This window comes from Geotrypetes seraphini, chromosome 3 (assembly GCF_902459505.1).
Source record: "Geotrypetes seraphini chromosome 3, aGeoSer1.1, whole genome shotgun sequence".
In the NCBI taxonomy this organism is placed as follows: domain Eukaryota; kingdom Metazoa; phylum Chordata; class Amphibia; order Gymnophiona; family Dermophiidae; genus Geotrypetes; species Geotrypetes seraphini.
Genome location: NC_047086.1, coordinates 341,576,519 through 341,599,063, shown reverse-complemented (window position 1 = coordinate 341,599,063; position 22,545 = coordinate 341,576,519). Strand labels below are relative to the sequence as shown.

Below are 22,545 nucleotides of genomic sequence, written 5' to 3'. Positions count from 1 at the left end.
CATAGCAATCACAATCCTCACTTGTTTGTGTCATTTACAGGACGGCAAGAGATTCTTAAGGATATTTATATATTTTTACTTAGACACTAATATGGATTAATAGCATTACTTTAAGGAATACTGTTTTAGATTTTTAATGATATTTATATAACATGGAGTTGATTTTTACTCAAAAACTAATATGGATTAGTAGCACCATTTTGGAGAATACAGATTATTTATTTATTTTTTATTTTAAGTTTTGCACGAAGTAGGTGTTAATTGATCAGTTTTTTAACTTGATTAAATAGTCAAAAGGGAAGATTTTATAAATATTAGCCACTGTAAAATTTATTTACCCCCCCTCTTTTACAAAGCCGCGCTAGCGGCTGACGCACGGCAACAGCCCCGAAGCCCTTTAAATCTCTATGGGCTTCGGGGCCGTTACCGCGGCGGCCCGCGCTAAACGGCTTCATAAAAGGTTTGAAATGTGCATGTGCTTACCTCGTATGAGGTTTTGAGTTTGATTTAGTTTTAAGTTATTTATTTATTAAGTGTTAGTGATAACAATGAGATACATAAGATATTTACATGTGCTATTGACTGGTGTTTTATTAAAGGCACGGTATATATTAGTGATTTAGATTCGTGCATATTGTTAATGAACTGTGCATATGCAAAGGTTTTAAAAAGACGTAATGCAGAATGGCGGGCGTGCAGATTAACTCACAGGGCTTTAAACTAGGTAAGTCGGGGGAGGGTACCCATTCACATATTAGTGCAGAAAGGAATTATCCTGATGAGGTGAGTCGAAACTCCGCTTCCATGTCCAAGGTAAGTACCCACATTGCAAACAGTTCTTTGGGAGTCACACCGACTCGGGTAGGATACGCCTCACAGGGACTTAGCAAACACAAGATATGGAGGGCCATGTATGTCAATGCACACAGTTTAGGTAACAAAATTCTAGAATTGGAGGCTGAAATAAGGAATGCCGACCTAGATGTGGTGGCAATATCTGAAACTTGGTTCACGGACTCACATGGGTGGGATATGGCTATACCGGGCTACAATCTACTTCGTCAGGACAGAGAGGGCAGGTTAGGAGGGGGGGTAGCTCTATACATTAAAGAGGACATCAAAACCACCAGGATCACAGATGTCAAGTACACTGGGGAGTCCCTCTGGGTAAACCTGGCAAGAGGCAGAGAAAAATGCCTGTATCTAGGTGTGGTTTACAGACCCCCAAGACAACTGGAAGACATGGACGCAGAATTAATTGAAGACATAGAGAATATCACTCTACGAGGAGAAGCTGTACTGCTAGGGGACTTCAATATGCCCGATGCAGACTGGAACTCATTTTCAGCAACAACCAGCGGTAGCAGGAGGCTCTTAACCTCCATAAAGGGAGCACGTCTCAAACAAATGGTAACGGAGCCCACTAGGGCCCAGGCGATCCTCGACCTGGTACTCACCAACGGGGAAAGCGTTTCAGAGGTCTCAGTAGGAGATACGCTAGCCTCCAGTGACCACAATATAGTATGGTTCAACCTTAGGAAAGGCTTCCCTAGATCAAACACGAAAACAAAGGTACTCAATTTCCAGGGCACAGACTTCGCACGCATGGGAGATTTCGTCCATCAGACGCTGCAGGACCAAGCGGAGACCGATGATGTAGAAGCTAAGTGGTTAACACTGAAATCAACCATACATGAAGCAACTAGCCGCTTCATAAAATCAGTAAATAAACGACAAAGAAACAATAAACCCCAATGGTTCACCGTGGAGATCTCGCACCTCATTAAGGAGAAGAAAAAAACGTTTCTCTCCTACAAGCGCACGGAGAAAAGAGAGGCAAAAGTAGAATATAGGACCAGGTCTACAGCGATCAAAATGGTAGTTAGGGAGGCAAAACTTCGAGTGGAAGAAATTCTGGCAAAAAACATTAAAAAGGGGGACAAATCCTTCTTCAGGTATATTAGTGACAGAAAAAGGAACACAGGCGGGATAGTACGCCTTAGAAGACCGGACGGAAGTTACGTGGAAGCAGATTCCGATAAAGCCGAACTACTGAATGAATACTTCTGCTCAGTCTTCACCTGTGAGGCACCGGGACACGGTCCCCAGTTGAAGGCAACACAAAGCACAGAAGACCCGTTTCAGAATTTTGAGTTCACACCAGGTGAAGTTTACAGTGAACTGGCAAGACTCAAGGTGAACAAAGCCATGGGACCAGACAATTTGCACCCAAGAATGCTCAGAGAATTGAGCGATGTCCTGGCGAAACCGTTGGCTGAGCTATTCAATCTCTCCCTAAATAAGGGGAAAGTTCCCCTGGACTGGAAATTAGCTAATGTCGTTCCTCTGCATAAAAAGGGTTGCAGGGCAGAGGCTGCGAATTATAGACAGGTGAGTCTCACATCAATAGTGTGCAAACTCATGGAAACACTAATTAAAAGCAAATTGGACACGATCTTGAATGAAGGGAATCTTCGGGATCCCAGTCAGCATGGATTCACCAAGGGTAGGTCCTGCCAGTCCAATCTCATCAGCTTCTTTGACTGGGTAACAAGAAAGTTGGACTTGGGAGAGTCTTTGGACGTCGTGTACCTGGACTTCAGTAAAGCTTTTGACAGTGTCCCACACCGCAGGCTGCTAAGCAAGATGGAATCGATGGGGTTAGGAGAGACACTAACCGCATGGGTCAATGATTGGCTGAGTGGCAGACTTCAGAGGGTGGTGGTTAATGGTGCCCTCTCTAAAACATCAGAGGTGACCAGTGGAGTGCCGCAGGGCTCGGTCCTGGGTCCACTCCTTTTCAACATATTCATAGGGGATCTGACTCAAGGGCTTCAAGGTAAAATAACACTATTCGCTGATGACGCCAAACTATGTAATATAGTAAGTGAATGCAGTTTACAGAATTATATGGCGCAGGACCTGCTTACATTGGAAAGTTGGTCCTCAACCTGGCAGCTAGGCTTCAATGCTAAGAAATGTAAGGTCATGCACCTCGGAAGCGGAAATCCATGCAGGACGTACTTCTTGAACGGAGAAACTTTAACTAGGACTTCAGCAGAACGAGATTTAGGAGTAATCATCAGTGCAGACATGAAAACTGCCAATCAAGTGGAGAAGGCTTCATCTAAGGCAAGGCAGATATTGGGTTGTATCAATAGAAGTTTCGTCAGCCGAAAGCCTGAAGTCATAATGCCGTTGTACAGGGCCATGGTGAGACCTCATCTGGAGTACTGTGTGCAATTCTGGAGGCCACATTACAGTAAAGATGTGCGCAGAATTGAATCGGTTCAACGGACGGCCACCAGGATAATCTCGGGGCTCAAGGGTCTCTCTTACGAAGAGAGACTGAACAAATTGCAGCTCTACACTCTTGAGGAACGTAGGAAGAGGGGAGACATGATCGAAACATTTAAGTACCTCACGGGACGTGTCGAAGTGGAAGATGATATTTTCTTTCTCAAGGGACCCTCGGCCACAAGAGGGCACCCGCTCAAACTCAGGGGTGGAAAATTTCATGGCGACACCAGAAAGTATTTCTTCACAGAGAGAGTGGTTGATCATTGGAACAAGCTTCCAGTGCAGGTGATCGAGGCAGACAGCGTGCCAGACTTTAAGAATAAATGGGATACCCATGTGGGATCCCTACGAGGGTCAAGATAAGGAAATTGGGTCATTAGGGCATAGACAGGGGGTGGGTAAGCAGAGTGGGCAGACTTGATGGGCTGTAGCCCTTTTCTGCCGTCATCTTCTATGTTTCTATGTTCTATGTTTAAATGAGGAAGGACGCTGAATGAGGTGAGTACAAACGTAATTGAGTAAAGTTTATTTGGTATTGTTACCTTAACGTTAAGCAGAGTCTGAATGTAATTAAGTAATTTATTTGGGCTTGACAATTTTACTTTGAGTTTTATCATGGAGTCATGTTTATAATATATAAATTTTGAAAATATGCTCCACTGTAATTTGGCGTCTCAATGGTTTAAAGTTAAGAGAGCCCGGTGCAATAAGAGCTTAAAAATAATGAGTTTAAACAATGGTAGTTGTGGTAATTAAGTAATTGTGCGGTTTATTACCTCTAGAAACTGTCCCCTCAGAAAACATGCTGTTTAACTTTGGCACAGTTAAGAGAGCCCGATTTATGTTCCAGGGCATTTGAATCAGTTAGCAGTAGTTTGATAATCCAGCATTTATGAATTGTAAATGTTCTATTAACTATAATGAGTCAGTTATCTTTAGATTTAATTAATTGATATTTACCTGATTTTAAATGTTTTAGTCATTCATTTGATTATTTTTAAAATTTGTGATGTATTAAGTAATTTATAGTCTGATAGTGAGAATAGATGTATGAAATTTATTTTAGGTTATTTACATGGTAACAAAATAGATATTTATAATCATATTATATGAACTTTTAACAGCATGATATATTAGATAATTATGTTAATTAAATGAGATTATTCTGTTCAGTATTCGATCATTTGATTACGTTATATGTAATATGAATTAATAATTGATTATAAACTTTTAAGGAAGTTTTTAACACAGTCAATAAGGGTGTCAATATTGCAAATTATAATTGGTTTTTGAAAATAATGTGTTTTGTATTATGCAGAACTTCTTTGTGAATCCTTGAAAAAGCCCTTGTGGGCGAAATGGGTCCCGTCGGGTCATGCTAGGGACACTGCATTAAATGGATAAGTAAAAAATGAATTGCTGTTTAGTATTTATTTTTGAAAAGTAATAGTAAGAAATACAGCAACAGGCAAGCAAGCTGCATTTAAAGAGCAGGCAATCAGATCAGCCAAAGCTGGATGAATGGCTTTGTAAGCTCTCTTGCCATCCTATAAATGACCCAAACAAGCGAGGATTGTGATTGTTGTGGCTGTTTCTAGTTTGTCTCACTTTTTCATCTTCTGCATCCTTCAGGTTCAGCATACCATCCCTAATCTCTTCCCAGTGCAATAGGGATGGTATGCTGTACCATAAGGATGTACCTAAGCAGTCCCCAAACTCTAGGGTGGGATAGATGAGCCTGCTCGTAATACTGAGGACTCAAATGTGGCATCCTCCTGTGCTGCTATGTCCACTGTAGAATTTGCTGAAGATATGGAGGAGCAGGTTTCTGATCTACAAATCTCCTTGGGTGGAAGTGCCCATGCTTTCGCCCAAGTGGAGACCACTCCTCTTATCGAATGCGCTTTCAACGAGATAGGCAACAGTTTACCGCATATGGATGTATGTGGATGATATCATCCTATGAAACCATCTAAAGATGGTGGCCTTGTAAACAAGTCTGCCTCATCTCATCTGATTGGTTAACATGAAAAGATGATCTGAGAGATGAAATCTCCATGTAACTCAATAGGACCCTCTTGATGTCCAAATCATTTAAGGCCTTCTTGGACCCTGTGGGATGAAATGCTGGCAACCTAACTTCTTGGTTGATATGAAACGCTGAAATGACCTCCGGTGAGGAGGGAACCACTTCCGTGATCCTGAGGAACGGCACTATGCACAACAGTGCCTGCAATTCTGAAATTCTCCTGGCAGATGTAATGGCCACCAAGAAGACTGCTTTGACCAACAGATCCATGAGGGAGGCTTCCTGTAAAGGCTCATACAGAACCCTGCTGAATCCTTCTAAGACTATATTAAGATTCCAAGATTGAAATGGATCTTGAATCGGCGACTTTAGTCTCATGGCACGCTTCAAGAACATGACTATGTCTGGATGGACCACTAGTGAAGTTCTTTTCTCTCAGCCCCAGAAGCAAGAGAGCCCTGCTACTTCAACCTTAGGGATGCCACTGCCAATCCTTTGTCCAGGCCCTCAGAGGAATGCCAGTACAGTCTTTGGCTTTTGGCTATAAGGAGAGTAGCAATGACTAATTCTGAATATCCTTTTTAGATTAGCGCTGTGCTCTCCAGAGCCATGCAGTAAGATCAAAGCATCTCAGATCTTCTAGGGCAATCAGACCCTGCTAGAGCAAATCTAGATGCATCTGGAGTCTGAGACTTTGCTCCTTCTTTAGGCATATGAGATCCATGTACCACAGATGTCTGGGCCAATCTGGTGCTATAAGAACTACCATTCCTGGGTGATTTGATATTCGGCAGATCACCCAGCCTATCATGAGGTAGGGGGGGGAAAACATGTACAATAGCCCGGTCTCTACCATGGTTGAGAACTAGGGCATCTAGCCCCGCACTTTCAGGCTCACATCTTCAGCTGAAGGACTTAGTTGCTTTTTTGTTCTTTGCAGTCGCCATGAAATTGAATGTTGAATGACCCCGTCATCTCACAATGGCCTGGAACACTTTCAGGGACAATGGTACAGAGGGGGTTTGGGGGAGGCTTAGGAGTCAACTTTTCAAAATGATTGGGGTGCTCAAAAGTTCAGCTTCAGATTCTGCCCAAGCTCTGCCCCAGACCCTGCCCCCTTAATAGAGAAGGGGGGCCGAAAGTCAAAACAGACTGCAAGTCAAGTCAAAACTGCAGCAAGTCAAAACATAGTTTTCAAGACACCCTACTCTACCCCATCCCCGATTTCCCCCATAGACTGTCACAGCATGTACTCATGTGCTGGGGAAATGGTGTTGCAACCTGCTTCAGCTTCACACTGAGATCTTCGGGCTGCCAGTTGGACCTTGTCAAACTTATCTTCTACTCCCCTGGGCTGTGACACACGACACGGAAAAAAGGGAGCAGCAAAGCTGCACCCGGCACCGTGAGCGCCTCAAAGGACTGCTACTGATGCCCAACAGCCTTCACTCAAGCAAGTGTTGAGGGACCAGAACCCTGAGCTCCACAAATCTTCAGCTGGCTCTACAGGTAAAGCAGTTCCTTTATGTCATGCAAAAAATCCGTGAACAAGCCAAAAAACTGAAAGAGAGACTGCAAAATAATAAAGAAATAAACGGAGCAGATCAAAGAGACATCTTCATCCTCACCTGCAGAAAGAAGAACTGAAGGGAGCAGCAGATACTGTGGAGGAGGAGTTGAAAAGTTGTGATTGATATTATCTGCAGTATGTTTGTGACAACAGATTGATAACCCTATGGTTCCGCATACCATCTCTATTGCACTGGAAATGACCATTTTTCTCAGTGGAGGAGGGTGAACAGTGGAGTGCTGCAAGGATCTGTACTAGGACCAGTGCTATTTAATATATTTATAAATGATCTGGAAATTGGAATAAGTGAGATGATTAAATATGCAGATGACACTAAACTATTCAAAATTGTTAAAATATATGAGGACTGAAAAATTACAGGAAGACCTTAGGAAATTCAAAGACTGGGTATCCAAATGGCAGATGAAATTTAATATGGACAAATACAAATTAATGCATATTAGAAATAATCATCCAAATCAATTAGTCCACCTTAGGGGGCAGCACCCAAGAATAAGACCTAGGTGTCACTGTAGACAATATAATGAAACCTTCCACTCAATGTGCAGTGGATGGACAAAAAAAAAAAAAAAGCAAACAGGATGCTAGAATTATTAGGAAAAGGATGGTAAATAAGACCAAGAATGCTATAATGCCTCTGTATTGCTACATGATGTGATCTCAGCTTGAGTATTGTTTAATTCTGGTCATTATATCTCAAAAAAAATATAGCCAAATTAAAAAAAAAAAAAAAAAAAAAAAAAAAGGCGGCTCAAAAGAGCGACCAAAACAATAAAGAGGATGGAACTCCTATCGTATGAGGAATAGCTAAAGAGGTTAGGGTTTTGATCTTTGTACTTTTTGAAAGAGTAAAAAAAATCAATTCATTTTTACATGTTCTACACCAGTGTCTTTCAACCTTTTTCTGCCGTGGACCGGCAGAAATAAAAGAATTATTTTGTGGACCGGCAAACTATTAAGACCGAAATAAAAAAAACACATTTCCGCCCCGTCTACACAAGCTCGGTCCCCACAAACCATCTGATCCTATCCGCACAAGCCTCAGTTATGATTTTATATTGAACGTATTTTATTAAAGTATAAAAAGAAACAATATTCTGTACAATTGCCATTTTATAGATATAAATATACAGAGCAAGGACCAACAAAACCCCTGTCTCCCCTCCCCTTCACATATATCCCCTCTACTATCAAGAAAACTGAACAAGCCAAATTATTACAGAATGCTACACAGAAATATCATGCTAACAGAATACTGCAGTCACACATGACAGGAATAGTGTTAGGGGAATGCCCCCTGTCAGAGAAAGCCCTAAGCCAGCTGGAAGCTAAAGAAGTACTGCCTGGGCTTTGCAGTCCCCAGTTATGTCTCTAGCAGGATATATATATTTCAAATCTGATATATTCTAATGACAAAATAGAAATAAAATTGTTTTTTTCTACCTTTTGTGGTCTCTGCTTTCATCTTCTTTTCACTCTTTTCTTTCCAGCGTCTGCCCTGTCTCTTCAATCCAGCAACTGTCCGTTCCATCCACTGTCTGCTCTCTCCCCCTTCCATATGTATCTGACTTCTTTCTATGCCCCTCTCCATCCAGCCTGTGCCTTCTCTCTCCTTTTTATATCATTCATTCCAGCTTCACTGCTTTCTTCATTTTTATCTCTCCTACACCAGATCTAGCATCTTTATCCCTCTCTCATTTCTCTGCTGACCCCCTTTCCAGCATCAATCTCTCTCTACTTTTTCCTCTTTCTCTCCCCTTACCCTCATTTGATCTCTCCATTTCACCCTGACCCCCTTCCCCTCCTATAATCTCCCTGCCAGCTGTTTTCTTCCTTTTTTCCTTCTCCCTTCCCTCCTCCCCCCTATCCAACATAAACTCTCTTCCCATCCCTTTACCTCCTCCCCACCCAGTAGCATCTCTCCTTCTACTGCCCTCCTGGTCCAGTAGCAGCTCTCCCTTTATCCAGCAGCATCCCAGCCTCCAACAGTGGCTTCCTCTCCTTCCAGCAGCTCTCAGTACTTGCCTGCAGCAGTGATTTCCTTAGGCAGCCTTGGGTCCGTTGCCGCCTCTGAGGAAAGGGGAAGGTGCCAAAGTAAATAACTGTCCTGGTAAGTACGAGAGCTGCTGGGAGGGGAGACAGCCACTGTCGAAGGCTCCCCATGATCTTGCTCCTGCGTGCCCTGCACATTCGCACCCCCCCAAAGCCGGCAAAAACAATGTTGCACCGCAGGCCCTGCCGCCCAAGACGAGCCGGAGGCCCCTACCCGCCGCATCCTGCACGTGGGCAGACTCTCAGCACAGACGCTGCTGATGGCCCCAATCCACACGCTGAACCCCGCCCCCCTCCCCCCGCACGCTGACCATCTCCCTTCTACCTTCACCTTCCCCGTGGCCTTCTTCGGCGACTCGGCAGGGGCAGCGATCAAGACAGGCTGCCGATGTCGGGCATTCCCTCTCTGAGTCCCGCCTATTTTGATTCAACTTCCTGTTTCCGCATAGGTGAGACTCAGAGGGAATGCCCGATGTCTGCAGTCTGTCTTGATCGCCTGAGGCTGGGAGGAACAGGAAATTTAATGGCGTCAATCTCGCCGGCCCTGCACGGACCGGCAGGAATTTTCTGCGGGCTGACACTGGTCCACAGACCGGCGGTTGAAGAACAGTGTTATACACCAGTGTTCTTCAACCTTTTTACACCCGTGGACCGGCAGAAAAAAAAGAATTATTTTGTGGACCGGCAAACTACTAGGACTAAAATTTAAAAACCCCGTTTCCACCTCATCTCCGCGAGTCGGTCCCCATAAATCATCTGATTCCATCCACACAAGCCTCAGTTATGATTTTATATTGAATGTATTTTATTAAAGTATAAAAAGAAACAATATTCTGTACAATTGTCATTTTATAAATACAAATAATTCAGAGCAGGATCAACAAAACCCCTGTCTCCCCTCCCCTTCACATATATCCCCTCTACTATCAAGAAAACTGAACAAGCCGAATTATTACAGAATGTTACATAGAAATATCATGCTAACAGAATACTGCAGTCACACATGACAGGAATAGTTTTAGGGGAGTGCAACTAGGGCAACTGCCCCCTGGTCAGAGAGCACCCTAAGCCAGCTGGAAGCTAAAGAAGCACTGCCTGGGTTTTGCAGTCCCCAGTTATGTCTAACACCAGCTCTAGCAGGATATATATTTCAAATCTGATATATTCTAATCACAAAATAGAAATGAAATTATTTTTTTCTACCTTTTGTCGTCTCTAGTTTCTGCTTTCAATCTTCTTTTCACTCTCTTCCTTCCAGCGTCTGCCCTCTCTGTCTCTTCAATCCAGCATCTGCCCCTTCCATCCACTGTCTGTCCTCTCCCCCTTCCATATGGTATCTGTCTTCTTTCTATGCCCCTCTCCTTTCCATCCAGCTTGTGCCCCCTCTCTCCTTTTTACATGATTCATTCCAGCTTCACTGCTCTCTTCATTTTTATCTCTCCTATACCAGATCTATCATCGTTGTCCCTCTGCTTATTTTTCTGCTGACCCCTTCCTATCATCAATCTCTCTACTTTATCATGCCTATGTCTCCCCTTCCCCTCCTCTAATCTCTCTGCCAGCTGTTTCCTTCCTTTTTTTCATTCTCCCTTCCCTCCTCCTCCTGTCCAGCAGTAATTCTCTTCCCTCCCCTGCCAGAAGTATCTCTCCTTCTCCCACTCCAGTAGCAGCTATCCCTTTTTTTCCTTGCCCAGCAGCTTCCCAGATTCCTTTCCCTCCTCCCCTCCCAGAAGCATCTCTCCCTCTCCCTATCCAGTAGCAGCTGTCCCTTTTTTTCCCTTGCCCAGCAGCTTCCCAGATTCATTTCCCTTCTCTCCTCCCAGCAGCATCTCTCCTTCTCCCTCTCCAGTAGCAGCTGTCCCTTTTTTTCCTTGCCCAGCAGCTTCCCAGATTAATTTCCCTACTCCCCTCCCAGCAGCATCTCTCCTTCTCCCTCTCCAGTAGCAGCTGTCCCTTTTTTTCCCTGCCCAGCAGCTTCCAAGACTCTGATAGTGGTTTTCTCCCCTCCCAGCAGCTCTTCTTACTTCCCAGCACAGCGATTCACAAAGGCAGCCTTGGGTCCTTTGTTGGGTCGCGCCGCCTCTGAGGCATCATCAGAGGCAGCCGCGACTCAGCAAAAGCCCCGAGGCTGTCTTCGTGAATCGCTGCGCTGGGAAGTAAAGGAGAGCTGCAGAGAGGGGAGAAAGCCACTGTCGGAGGCTCCCCAAGATCTCTCTGGCCCAGCGCACGCTTCAGATGTTGATCTTGCCGGCCCTGCGCGGACCGGCAGGAAGTTGAAGTGAGTCAATCTTGCCGGCCCTGCACAGACCGGCAAAAATTTCCTGCGGACCGGCGGTTGAAGAACTGTGTTCTACACTACTCAGGATTTTGTAGACCTCAATTATATTCCCCTCAGTCAAGCGAAAGAGCCCTAACCTCTGGGATACAGAAGGAGGAGCCTAAGGCCCTAATTAGCTAAGACACCATAGGAAAAAAGCGAGATGCTGACTGGATCCCCCAAAACAGAGGGTTCACCACTTGAGGGGGCTCCTTTGCTTCTTCCTCAAAATGCAAAACTGAAGACACTTGGAGAATAAGCTCCTGCAGTTCTTCCCAGTGAAAAATATACACAACCGACACATCCTCGACAACCGGCATCTCCAAAAATCCTCCATCTAAATCATTTGCCCCTACCCCCACCCCAGAGTATCTTGGAGGTGCACCCCAAGATGCAAGTCCTCATCTGGCAAAACCGAATCAGCCATTAAAAGGTCCTCGTCCAAAGATGCCCGCAGCTGCTTGGATGATGGCTGAGGAGGCAGGACAGAAGTAGCTGTCACAGGAGACTGAACGGGGGGGGGGGGGGGGCAGCTGTAGAAGGCAAAGACCCCCGAGACAGATGCAGGACCTCCAACCACCTGTAAATAAGCCTTGTACATGGCTAAAACAAAATCAGGGCAAAAAAAAACAATGGCACCACTGTAGAATTCACTGTAGTTGCAGAAGTAACAGTTAAGACCTGTTCCCTGTCTATCTAAAACAGAAGGAAGGTTGCCTGAGGACACGGGCAAAATGGCGGAGCTTCCCGCCAAAATCGAAGGAAGGCCTGCTATAAAACTGTCTCCTATGATAATAAGCGGCAACGAGGCCTGACTAGATCCGAACCACAAGCCGCTGCTGCTAAAGCAGAAAGGGAATCCCTATCATCCTTGGCAGTCAAAGCTGCCGCATCTCCCTGACCACTGCCCCCTGCTGACGAGTGGTGCACGTGCAAAAGGGAACTCTGCACACCGGCACCCAAAGCAGGAGATCTACGCACAAAATCGCCGGACATTAGCAGCCGCCTCAGGCCCTTCTTTTTTTGTTTTTTTTGCAATCTCACAGCCCACAGCTGTAAAGATCAAGAGAGCAGACCGCACTGGCACTCTAAACTGTAGTCTGTGTCTGAAATATGACCAAGCATACAATTAAGGATCCTCTAAAGAAATAAAATGTGCGGAAGTAGGGAAAATGGGGGGAGGGACTTGACCTTTTTGAGTGTGGCACACCCGAGGTCGGCAGGAACCCCAAGAGGGTCCCCTAAGCTCTGTCCGGAGAGCAAAAAGGAAGAGAAAGGTCACTAATCAGATCCAATAGGCCCTAACTAACCAAAGGAAAGACTGTACAGGCTTACCACCTCCACCTGCTGGAGACTGAGAACAGACTGATTTGTAGATGGGACTGCACAGCCCACTTGTACTACTGCCAAAAGTCAATGTGTCTGTTTCCACCTCCTGGCAGAGGAAAGTAAACTCATCTGTTCTGAGCCGGTCTGGAGGGACGATAAAGAATTTGGATATTTTTTTTCTACAGCATTCTGCCAGGAGAAAAATACCTTTAAGACGAATAGGAGGAAATATGTTTTCACTCAGCGAATAGTTAAGCTCTGGAACTCATTGTTAGAGGATGTGGTTACAGTTGTTAGCTCAGCTGGGTTTAAGAAAGGATTGGAAAAGTTTCTGGAGGATACGTCCACAGTCTGCTATTGAGACCGACATGGGGGAAGCCACTACTTGCCATGAAATCGGTAGCATGGAATGTTGCTACTATCTGAGTTTCTGCCAGGTACCTGTGACCTGGACTGGCCACTATAGAAACAGGATATTGAGCAAGATGCATCATTGTTATGACCCAATATGGCTATTCTTATGTTCTTGTATCCCCAAAGCACCACAGGCCTCTCAGATTTCTTATTGCCTACATTTTTTTGGTAAATATTTATTACCCTAACGGTCTCCCAGCTGCTTTAAAGCTATACGGCCACCTTTTCTTTTCTCTGCTCCTGTTGCACCCAGAAGGTGGAAGATGGGGGAAACCCCAAAATGTACTCATCTCACCCGACAGCTACTTAATGAGACTACTGCCAAATGACTCACTGAACAAGGACCTGTAAGCTAAGGCTCAGGGTCAAGGAGAAAAAAAGGAAAAAACCTTAGGACTCAACCAATAAAAAGTTGATGAACTTAAAACCAAGAATTAAAAACATGGGCCACAGGACTTGGCCTCTAGGGTGCATGATGTGGACTGCACCCGGAGAATCAGAGTTATATGAAGAACAAATGCTGCACCATCTGCTGTAGCAGAGAAATACTTACAAGTCTCAAGCTGCACCACTCCTTATATCAGTGAAGTCACTAAACAGTTCAGTTTCTCTGCCTCTATTTGCTGGTATGGGCATGTAACCTTTAGATCGGACTAGTCAATAGGATGAAAAGGAAATTATTATTTATCATGTAAATAGCCATAAATTGTCCTCCAAGATCACAGGAACAGATAAATACCTATAAATCTAGTATATGGTAATGAGTAACCCAGTGGCGTAGTAGATAGCAATGAACACATTCATGTGTTGCAGCAAAAACTCTTTATTAATAATCCTGCATGACATCCATGTGGTATATTTTAAATCAGCCCAACAGATGTTAACAGTTGAATACCCATAAAATTCAAAGCTTTTAACTTCATAAATACCTTTAGGCTTTGACGCCTTCAAAAGAACTCCAATAAGCTCTGGAACATCAAAGTAGGCAGCATAATGTAATGCATTCATGTTAGTCCAGCGACTACGCAAACCAATATCAGCACCAAGTTCAATAAGTTTGGAGGCAAATTTGGAAGAAGTCTCAACATTACCTATTAAAAGAAAGCAGAAAGAAAGATTAGGTTCTTCTTTCAATAATCTTCTTTCTTGAAGATGTGTCTAGTAGTCTTGAACGTTAGGGTTATGCATCTGAACCCACAAGTTGCTTGCAGAATGATATCGCTCATCTTTCAACTCCACCTCTTTCCTAGTAGGCTTGCTCCTGCCCCTTCAGTTTGCACAAAAGCAGTATAACATTATACAAAATTATACAAAACTGCATGCAACCGGCACTAACATTTATGGAGTTAGTAGCTATCCATATGTCCTGCTAAGAAGCAGAAACTCAGACCTGATATCCCCTTTTTTTCCAACTTAGCTGAGAGAAAGAAATTCTTCTAATCTAATCTTTTATTTATGGATCACACTATATCTACATAGGTTCAAAGCGATTTACAAGTAAGAGAATACTTGTTTGAGCAGGGGAAACATACAATTGAAAGTCATATCAGGTTTACAATATACTATTATACAGACTGAACAAAGATTACAACATAGTAAGACACAAAGAGCAGCCAACTTTTTACAATTTGATTCGATATTGGGCACTGCTGAAATGGAACTGAAAGTTATGTTGTAGGCAAGCTGGATTACTGTAATCAGTTACAGACTAATGAGCATTAGGGCTGAGAGCTGAATTCATAGTCATTGGAGCTGTCCAATAGGCATTAACATGGTTGAGGTTGAAACTGGTTGCAGTAGAGGTATGAGAGTTCAAGAACAGTTTGAATTGCACGCCAACAGAATAAGTTCTTTTGAGACGCACAAGGAGGCATTGAGTAGCTTGAAACCTCACGAGTAACCTCCTTTTTTCTGTTTGCTGATATCTATTTTCGACTCCAAGCTACAGCAGTTTTTGTGAAAGTGTGTTTTCGTGATCGGCTATTTTTCATCATGTGCGAACTCAATCAGCAATGCTACAGCATGAAGTTCTATTTTAAATTGGGTAAGACCGCTACAGAAACTTATGAAATGTTGAAAGTGGCTTATGGGGAATATGTCATGTGTCGTGAAAGGTGTTTTGAATGGTATTCATGCTTCAAAAGTGGTTGTGAATCAGTGGAAGACGATTCGCAAACTAGAAGACCATCAACATCAACTGATGATGATGATCATGTTGATCAAGTGAGGGTTCTTGTGTGTGCTAATCAGCAATTAACTATTAGAGAATTGGCAGAGGAATGCACCATCTCCATTAGTTCATGCCACAATATTCTAACAAAGAAGTTGAGGAACCTTGATCCCCAGAACTAGAGCTTCAAATTGCCTTTTCAGAATCATGTTCACCTTGCGATCTTGAGCATCTTTCAGCATAAGACCCACCAGTGTATTTTGTGACCTGGACCAACGCCGTCCACCTTCAGCTGATCGAAAAGCTGCTGGAATTTAGTTGCTATGGGATAAAGCCTTGACATTGGCAATCCTCAAGGACCCCTCCGGGGTCTCCCACCGCTCTGTAACCAGGGCAGTAATGTCCAGATATGCCAGAGAAAAGGAGGTATGAGCGTTAGAGCACTCATGACTGTGCACTGTGAAGTGGAGTGTATAATTCTGGAGGCTGCACCTTCAAAACAATATAAGAAGGATGGAGTATGGCCAGAGGAAGGCTACTAAAATGGTGCATGGTCTTCGTCTTAAGGCGTATGGGGATAGACTTAAAGATCTCAATCTGTATACTTTGGAGGAAAAGCAGGAGAGGGGAGATATGATAGAGACATTTAAATACTTACATGATGTAAATGTGCATGAGTCGAGTCTCTTTCATGTGAATGGAAGCTCTGGAACAAAAGGGCTTAGGATGAAGTTAAGAGATGATAGGTTCAGGAGTAATCTAAGGAAATACTTTTTTACAAAAAAGGGTGGTAGTTGGGTGGAACAGTCTCCCGGTAGAGGTGGTGGAGACAGACACTGTGTCTAATTTCAAGAAAGCATGGGATAGGCACGTGGGATCTCAGAGAGAGGAAGAGATAATAGTTACTGTTGAAGGCTTGCTCTGTGGAACTACATTCTGGCTCAGCAGAACCTGCATCCTTTCTCAGGCAGAGAATCCCCAAGAAAGGGGTCTCAGGGCACTGCAGCCTCAGCAAAACAAACATAAAACCGAGAAAATGGGAAAAAAACAAAACAACTAAGCAGAGCAGAAACACCATTGCACAGTTCACTTTAAGAAGAGAAACTGGGCAAGGGCACTGGGCTCCACCTTTATGTGGGAGGTTTTCAAATGTGTAGGTACTGTATTTTCACTTCTGCAAATCCAGTTCATGGAAATGCATTGATCACCATATGTACGGACTCCAGCGTAAATGTAACAGATAAGTTTTGACAACAAAAAAAGGAACAGAAATCTTAGCAAGCCTTATTTACATGATATTCCTGCTAATTTTATGATACTCATGCTAGTATCATTCCAGATCACTTACATGGCAAGTCCCTTATTACACAGCATGCTACTTTTAGCACACACAAGGGATTCTTCCAGTAAGAGTATTGCATGACAGCTACAGAAGCTTACAAAGTTTTCTTCCATTTTAATATGAAAAATGTGCTTAGATTGCAACAAAACACACATCTGATCAGCTTTGCTAAGAACATAAGAATAACATGGTCCTGCCTGACAGAACAGACTATTCAGCTAACAAAGCATTTGTACACAGTTCTGGAAGTAAGTTCAAATGCAGGACCCAATAGAACCACATAATGCATACATGAGGATTATTGTATCCTGCTAGTCTTCATTATATACTTATAAAAGGGTAAAAAGGAACAGGCACAATGTAAAGAAATTTTTAAATTCAATCCCTTTAGATACATATTTTCAAACCTAAGGACCAAAAATGTTGCTCAATCCCAATTTCTATGCATATAGACACATACTTAAATCATTTATATTCACAACTAAAGAATGTTAGACTCAGATACCAGGAAGACACACTGATTTCATCTAACTATCCAAATTAGTTAAACCCATGAACCCCCAGATAACATAGCTATTAAAAATAGATAAAGTTTCTACTTACCAATGCCTTGGGCTCCAGATTTGCATGTGTAATGCAAAAGTGTCATGTCAGTCAGTCCATCCCTGTCATTCACATTGCACTCTCTCTTTAGAATCTGCAGTAAAATTAAGAGCATATTGTGGACTGGAAACAAAAAATGTTACTTTTAACAAAGAAATATTTTACACGGAAAGTTTGGGGCTAAATCAAGTTATTTACCTATAGCACATGTTCTCAATGGACATCAAGGCACAAGTTCTTTCAGAACAAGGGTTATGCCATCAAAGGGACAGAAACACTCCTTCTAGGTGGACTGAGAAGCTTTTGAGAAGACTTATTGCACATATGCACCATTTCCCTTCTTCCACTGTCATGCAGGATCACCTCAGTCTTAAACAACTCCATGGGGAAACGGAGGGCTGCTCTTTGAGAACACCTGCTACAGGTAAAGTACTGTATATGTATACTCGAATATAAAGAGATTTTTTTAAAAATACCAAGAAGGGGTAGGCCTCCCATTTTGAAGAGGCTCTGGAAGGGGTCTTAGGTGCCAGGGCCTTAGGCCCCTCCCAGGGATTCATGTGTGTGGGGGGGGGAGAGCTTGCTATCAGGGGGAGGGGCCCAACCCTACGACAGGAGGAAGTAGACATCTCTCTTGCAGATCTTCCAAAAAAAAAAAAAGTACCCTGATATCAGGGGTGTGGCGGGGGGGGGGGGGGGGCTTTTTTTCCATAGGCGCAACTGTTGTGTGAATGTTGTGCATGCACAATAGCTGTACCCATTTAAAAAAAAAAAACAAAAACACAGCCTCTGCTCTCCCTGCCTGCTGGTTCAGGCAGGAAAAGCAGTGGTTGCCTTTTAATTTTTTTGCAGGCAAGAGGCAGAGAAAGAGGCAGGCAAGAGGCAGAGAAAAATGCCTGTATCTAGGTGTGGTATACAGATCCCCAAGACAACTGGAAGACATGGACGCAGAATTAATTGAAGACATAGAGAATATCACTCTACGAGGAGAAGCTGTACTGCTAGGGGACTTCAATATGCCTGATGCAGACTGGAACTCATTTTCAGCGACAACCAGCGGTTGCAGGAGGCTCTTAACCTCCATAAAGGGAGCACGTCTCAAACAAATGGTAACGGAGCCCACTAGGGCCCAGGCGATCCTCGACCTGGTACTCACCAACGGGGAAAGCGTCTCAGAGGTCTCTGTAGGAGATACGCTAGGCTCCAGCGACCATAACATAGTATGATTCAACCTTAGGAAAGGCTTCCTTAAATCAAACACAAAAACAAAGGTACTCAATTTCCGGGGCACAGACTTCGCATGCATGGGAGATTTCATCCATCGGATGCTGCAGGACCAAGCGGAGACCGATGATGTAGAAGAATAGCGGAACATCTGAGCAGTATTCGCACTAACAAATCAGAAGCCCCTTTAACTGATCACTGGTATTCAGCTGGCCATTCTTTAAATGATCTCAAGTTCTGTGTAATCAGGCAATTTAAATTCAACAGACAGGGTGATATCTCTCATACTCTTTTATATCATGAACAACGTTTAATCTATACTTGGAAAACAGTAATTCCTAATGGTCTTAACAAAGAAATAGAATGGACCATTAGATAATTGTTAATTATCTGTTTCCCGTTATAAGCAATAATATGTCATTATGACGTTATATATCACGTGATTATTTGACGTTCTTATATACGTCGTACGTTGATTCAGCTCTCTATGTTGAGATTCTCTAGCGGCGTGTTCCCTCCATTAGGAGATCTGAAGGTAATTTACACTTTGAGTTTATACGACATTTTTTGTATAGGTTAGCCTTTTCATAACTGCATTATTTTATGTTTTTATTTGTCTATTTTTAGTTTTCATTTTTTTCCTCCTGATGACGCAATTCTTGGTGAAACACGATCGGTGTTGAGGAAATGTTGGACATTTTATCAAGTTTCAAGTTTATTTAGGTTTGATTAATCGCTTTATCTAAATTCAAAGCGATGTATATAATAAAATTACAATATAAAAAATTAATACATTAAAGAATGTTGACTAAACTGATGACAAATTTAACAATACTAGACACACATAGGAAAGAGAAGGGCTAGAAATTACAATATAATGTACAGATGGGGAAAACATTTAGGGAAGGTACATGAGGGAGGGGTAAGTCAGAGTCTTGGAATTATTTTATAATAAAATTATTGTTGATTTATGAAGGCATCATTAAATAAAAAAGTTTTTAGGTTACTTTTAAATTTTTCTAAATTGATTTCTTGTCTCAAGTGGTAGGGTAAAGAATTCCAGGTTTGGGGTGCAGTAACAGAAAAAATAAATTGGCGTCTTGTATTTATGATTTTAAGAGATGGGATTGTTAATAATTGTTGTTCTGTAGATCTTAGTGTTCTATTTGTTGTGTAAGGGATTAATAATTTATAAATAAAAGCCGGAGTTTTAAAAGAAAGAGATTTGAAAGTGAGCAAACTAAGTTTATATATGATTCTGTGGGCAACAGGAAGCCAATGGGCTTCCTTAAGGAGAGGAGTAACATGATCGAATTTTTTGGCTTTAAAGATGAGCTTAATCGAAGTATTTTGTATGATCTGTAAACGTTTGATTTCTTTTTGAGCTATGCCTTTAAAAAGTGCATTACAGTAATCAATCTTTGAGATAATGAGAGAGTGGATAAGAATATTAAGAGAATTATTGTTAAGGAATTGAGAAACAGAACGGATTTGTCGAAGCCTAAAGAAAGATGACTTAATGACATTGCTGATATGGTTATCCTTTCTCATTGAGGAGTTCTGGTTACACGGTGATTCTTGTTAAGTTCTAGCAGTTTTTTTTCGTTTTGGGGACTCACTTTTTTATTGTTACTGCTTCAAAACCAGCTACAGTAATATGGAGTAGTTCATTGCACGATTGCCAGCACCTGCAATAATTAAAAAGTATGCATACTTCTATTTTCATCTTGAGAAGACGTGCTGAATGATAGTGGACTCTATACCTTTCATTTGATAATCATCATCATCTGGATCCAGCTAAGTACTTTTTCACACTCTTTCACTTACATAAGTTAGCTTGAATAGTCCAGATTCAATAAGCTTTGAAGGGTTGGTAGGCAGGTGAGTGCAATGATGTAGTTACAATACATCTTTATTCTACAAACCTGCTGGTTTTGAATAAGATATCACACTGAGCACTCTAATTCAAATTTTATTGTACTTTATTTAATTAAGTAATATATGATTTAATTCACTTTATTTGTAACACTGAAATCAACCATACATGAAGCAACTAGGCGCTTCATAAAATCAGTAAATAAACGACAAAGAAACAATAAACCCCAATGGCTCACCGCGGAGATCTCGCACCTCATTAAGGAGAAGAAAAAAGCGTTTCTCTCCTACAAGCGCACGGAGAAAAGAGAGGCAAAGGTAGAATATAGGACCAGGCAGTTAGGGAGGCAAAACTTCGAGTGGAAGAAATTCTGGCAAAAAACATTAAAAAGGGGGACAAATCCTTCTTCAGGTATATTAGTGACAGAAAAAGGAACACAGGCGGGATAGTACGCCTTAGAAGACCGGACGGAAGTTACGTGGAAGCAGATTCCGATAAAGCCGAACTACTGAATGAATACTTCTGCTCAGTCTTCACCTGTGAGGCACCGGGACACGGTCCGCAGTTGAAGGCAACACAAAGCACAGAAGACCCGTTTCAGAATTTTGAGTTCACACCAGGTGAAGTTTACAGTGAACTGGCAAGACTCAAGGTGAACAAAGCCATGGGACCAGACAATTTGCACCCAAGAGTGCTCAGAGAATTGAGCGATGTCCTGGCGAAACCATTGGCTGAGCTATTCAATCTCTCCCTAAGTAAGGGGAAAGTTCCCCTGGACTGGAAATTAGCTAATGTCGTTCCTCTGCATAAAAAGGGTTGCAGGGCAGACGCTGCGAATTATAGACTGGTGAGTCTCACATCAATAGTGTGCAAACTCATGGAAACACTAATTAAAAGCAAATTGGACACGATCTTGAATAAAGGGAATCTTCGGGATCCCAGTCAGCATGGATTCACCAAGGGTAGGTCCTGCCAATCCAATCTCATCAGCTTCTTTGACTGGGTAACAGAAAGTTGGACTTGGGAGAGTCTTTGGACGTCGTGTACCTGGACTTCAGTAAAGCTTTTGACAGTGTCCCACACCGCAGGCTGCTAAGCAAGATGGAATCGATGGGGTTAGGAGAGACACTAACTGCATGAGTCAATGATTGGCTGAGTGGCAGACTTCAGAGGGTGGTGGTTAATGGTGCCCTCTCTAAAACATCGGAGGTGACCAGTGGAGTGCCGCAGGGCTCGGTCCTGGGTCCACTCCTTTTCAACATATTCATAGGGGATCAGACTCAAGGGCTTCAAGGTAAAATAACACTATTCGCCGATGACGCCAAACTATGTAATATAGTAAGTGAATGCAGTTTACAGAATTATATGGCGCAGGACCTGCTTACATTGGAAAGTTGGTCCTCAACCTGGCAGCTAGGCTTCAATGCTAAGAAATGTAAGGTCATGCACCTCGGAAGCGGAAATCCATGCAGGACGTACTTCTTGAACGGAGAAACTTTAACTAGGACTTCATCAGAACGAGATTTAGGAGTAATCATCAGTGCAGACATGAAAACTGCCAATCAAGTGGAGAAGGCTTCATCTAAGGCAAGGCAGATATTGGGTTGTATCAATAAAAGTTTCGTCAGCCGAAAGCCTGAAGTCATAATGCTGTTGTACAGGGCCATGGTGAAACCTCATCTGGAGTACTGTGTGCAATTCTGGAGGCCACATTACAGTAAAGATGTGTGCAGAATTGAATCGGTTCAGCGGACGGCCACCAGGATGATCTCGGGGCTCAAGGGTCTCTCGTATGAAGAGAGACTGAACAAATTGCAGCTCTACACTCTCGAGGAACGTAGGGAGAGGGGAGACTTGATTGAAACATTTAAGTACCTCACGGGATGTGTCAAAGTGGAAGATGATATTTTCTTTCTCAAGGGACCCTCGGCCACAAGAGGGCACCCACTCAAACTCAGGGGCGGAAAATTTCATGGAGACACCAGAAAGTATTTCTTCACAGAGAGAGTGGTTGATCATTGGAACAAGCTTCCAGTGCAGGTGATCGAGGTAGACAGCGTGCCAGACTTAAGAATAAATGGGATTCCCATGTGGGATCCCTACGAGGGTCAAGATAAGAAAATTGGGTCATTAGGGCATAGACAGGGGGTGGGTAAGCATAGTAGGCAGACTTGATGGGCTGTAGGCCTTTTCTGCCGTCATCTTCTATGTTTCTATGAGGAGCTGCGCTAGCAATTGCTCTTCTGAGGGAGAGAGAGGGGCTTGGTGCAGAACCTGGCAGGGCAGGAGAGAGGTGGA

General features: G+C 43.0%; 1 protein-coding gene across 3 annotated transcripts in view; it reads right to left on the bottom strand.

Annotated features, from left to right (window-relative positions):
* CLIP4 (CAP-Gly domain containing linker protein family member 4) overlaps nucleotides 1-22,545 on the bottom strand; it is a 93,582-nt gene that overhangs the window by 58,865 nt on the left and 12,172 nt on the right. For all 3 annotated transcript variants that reach the window (XM_033939162.1, XM_033939163.1, XM_033939161.1), the window contains exons 4-5: nucleotides 17,148-17,241; nucleotides 13,962-14,123 (exon numbers count right to left, since the gene is read on the bottom strand). In XM_033939162.1, coding sequence (XP_033795053.1) covers nucleotides 13,962-14,123; nucleotides 17,148-17,241 — 256 coding nt within the window. The remainder of the gene's footprint in view (nucleotides 1-13,961; nucleotides 14,124-17,147; nucleotides 17,242-22,545) is intronic.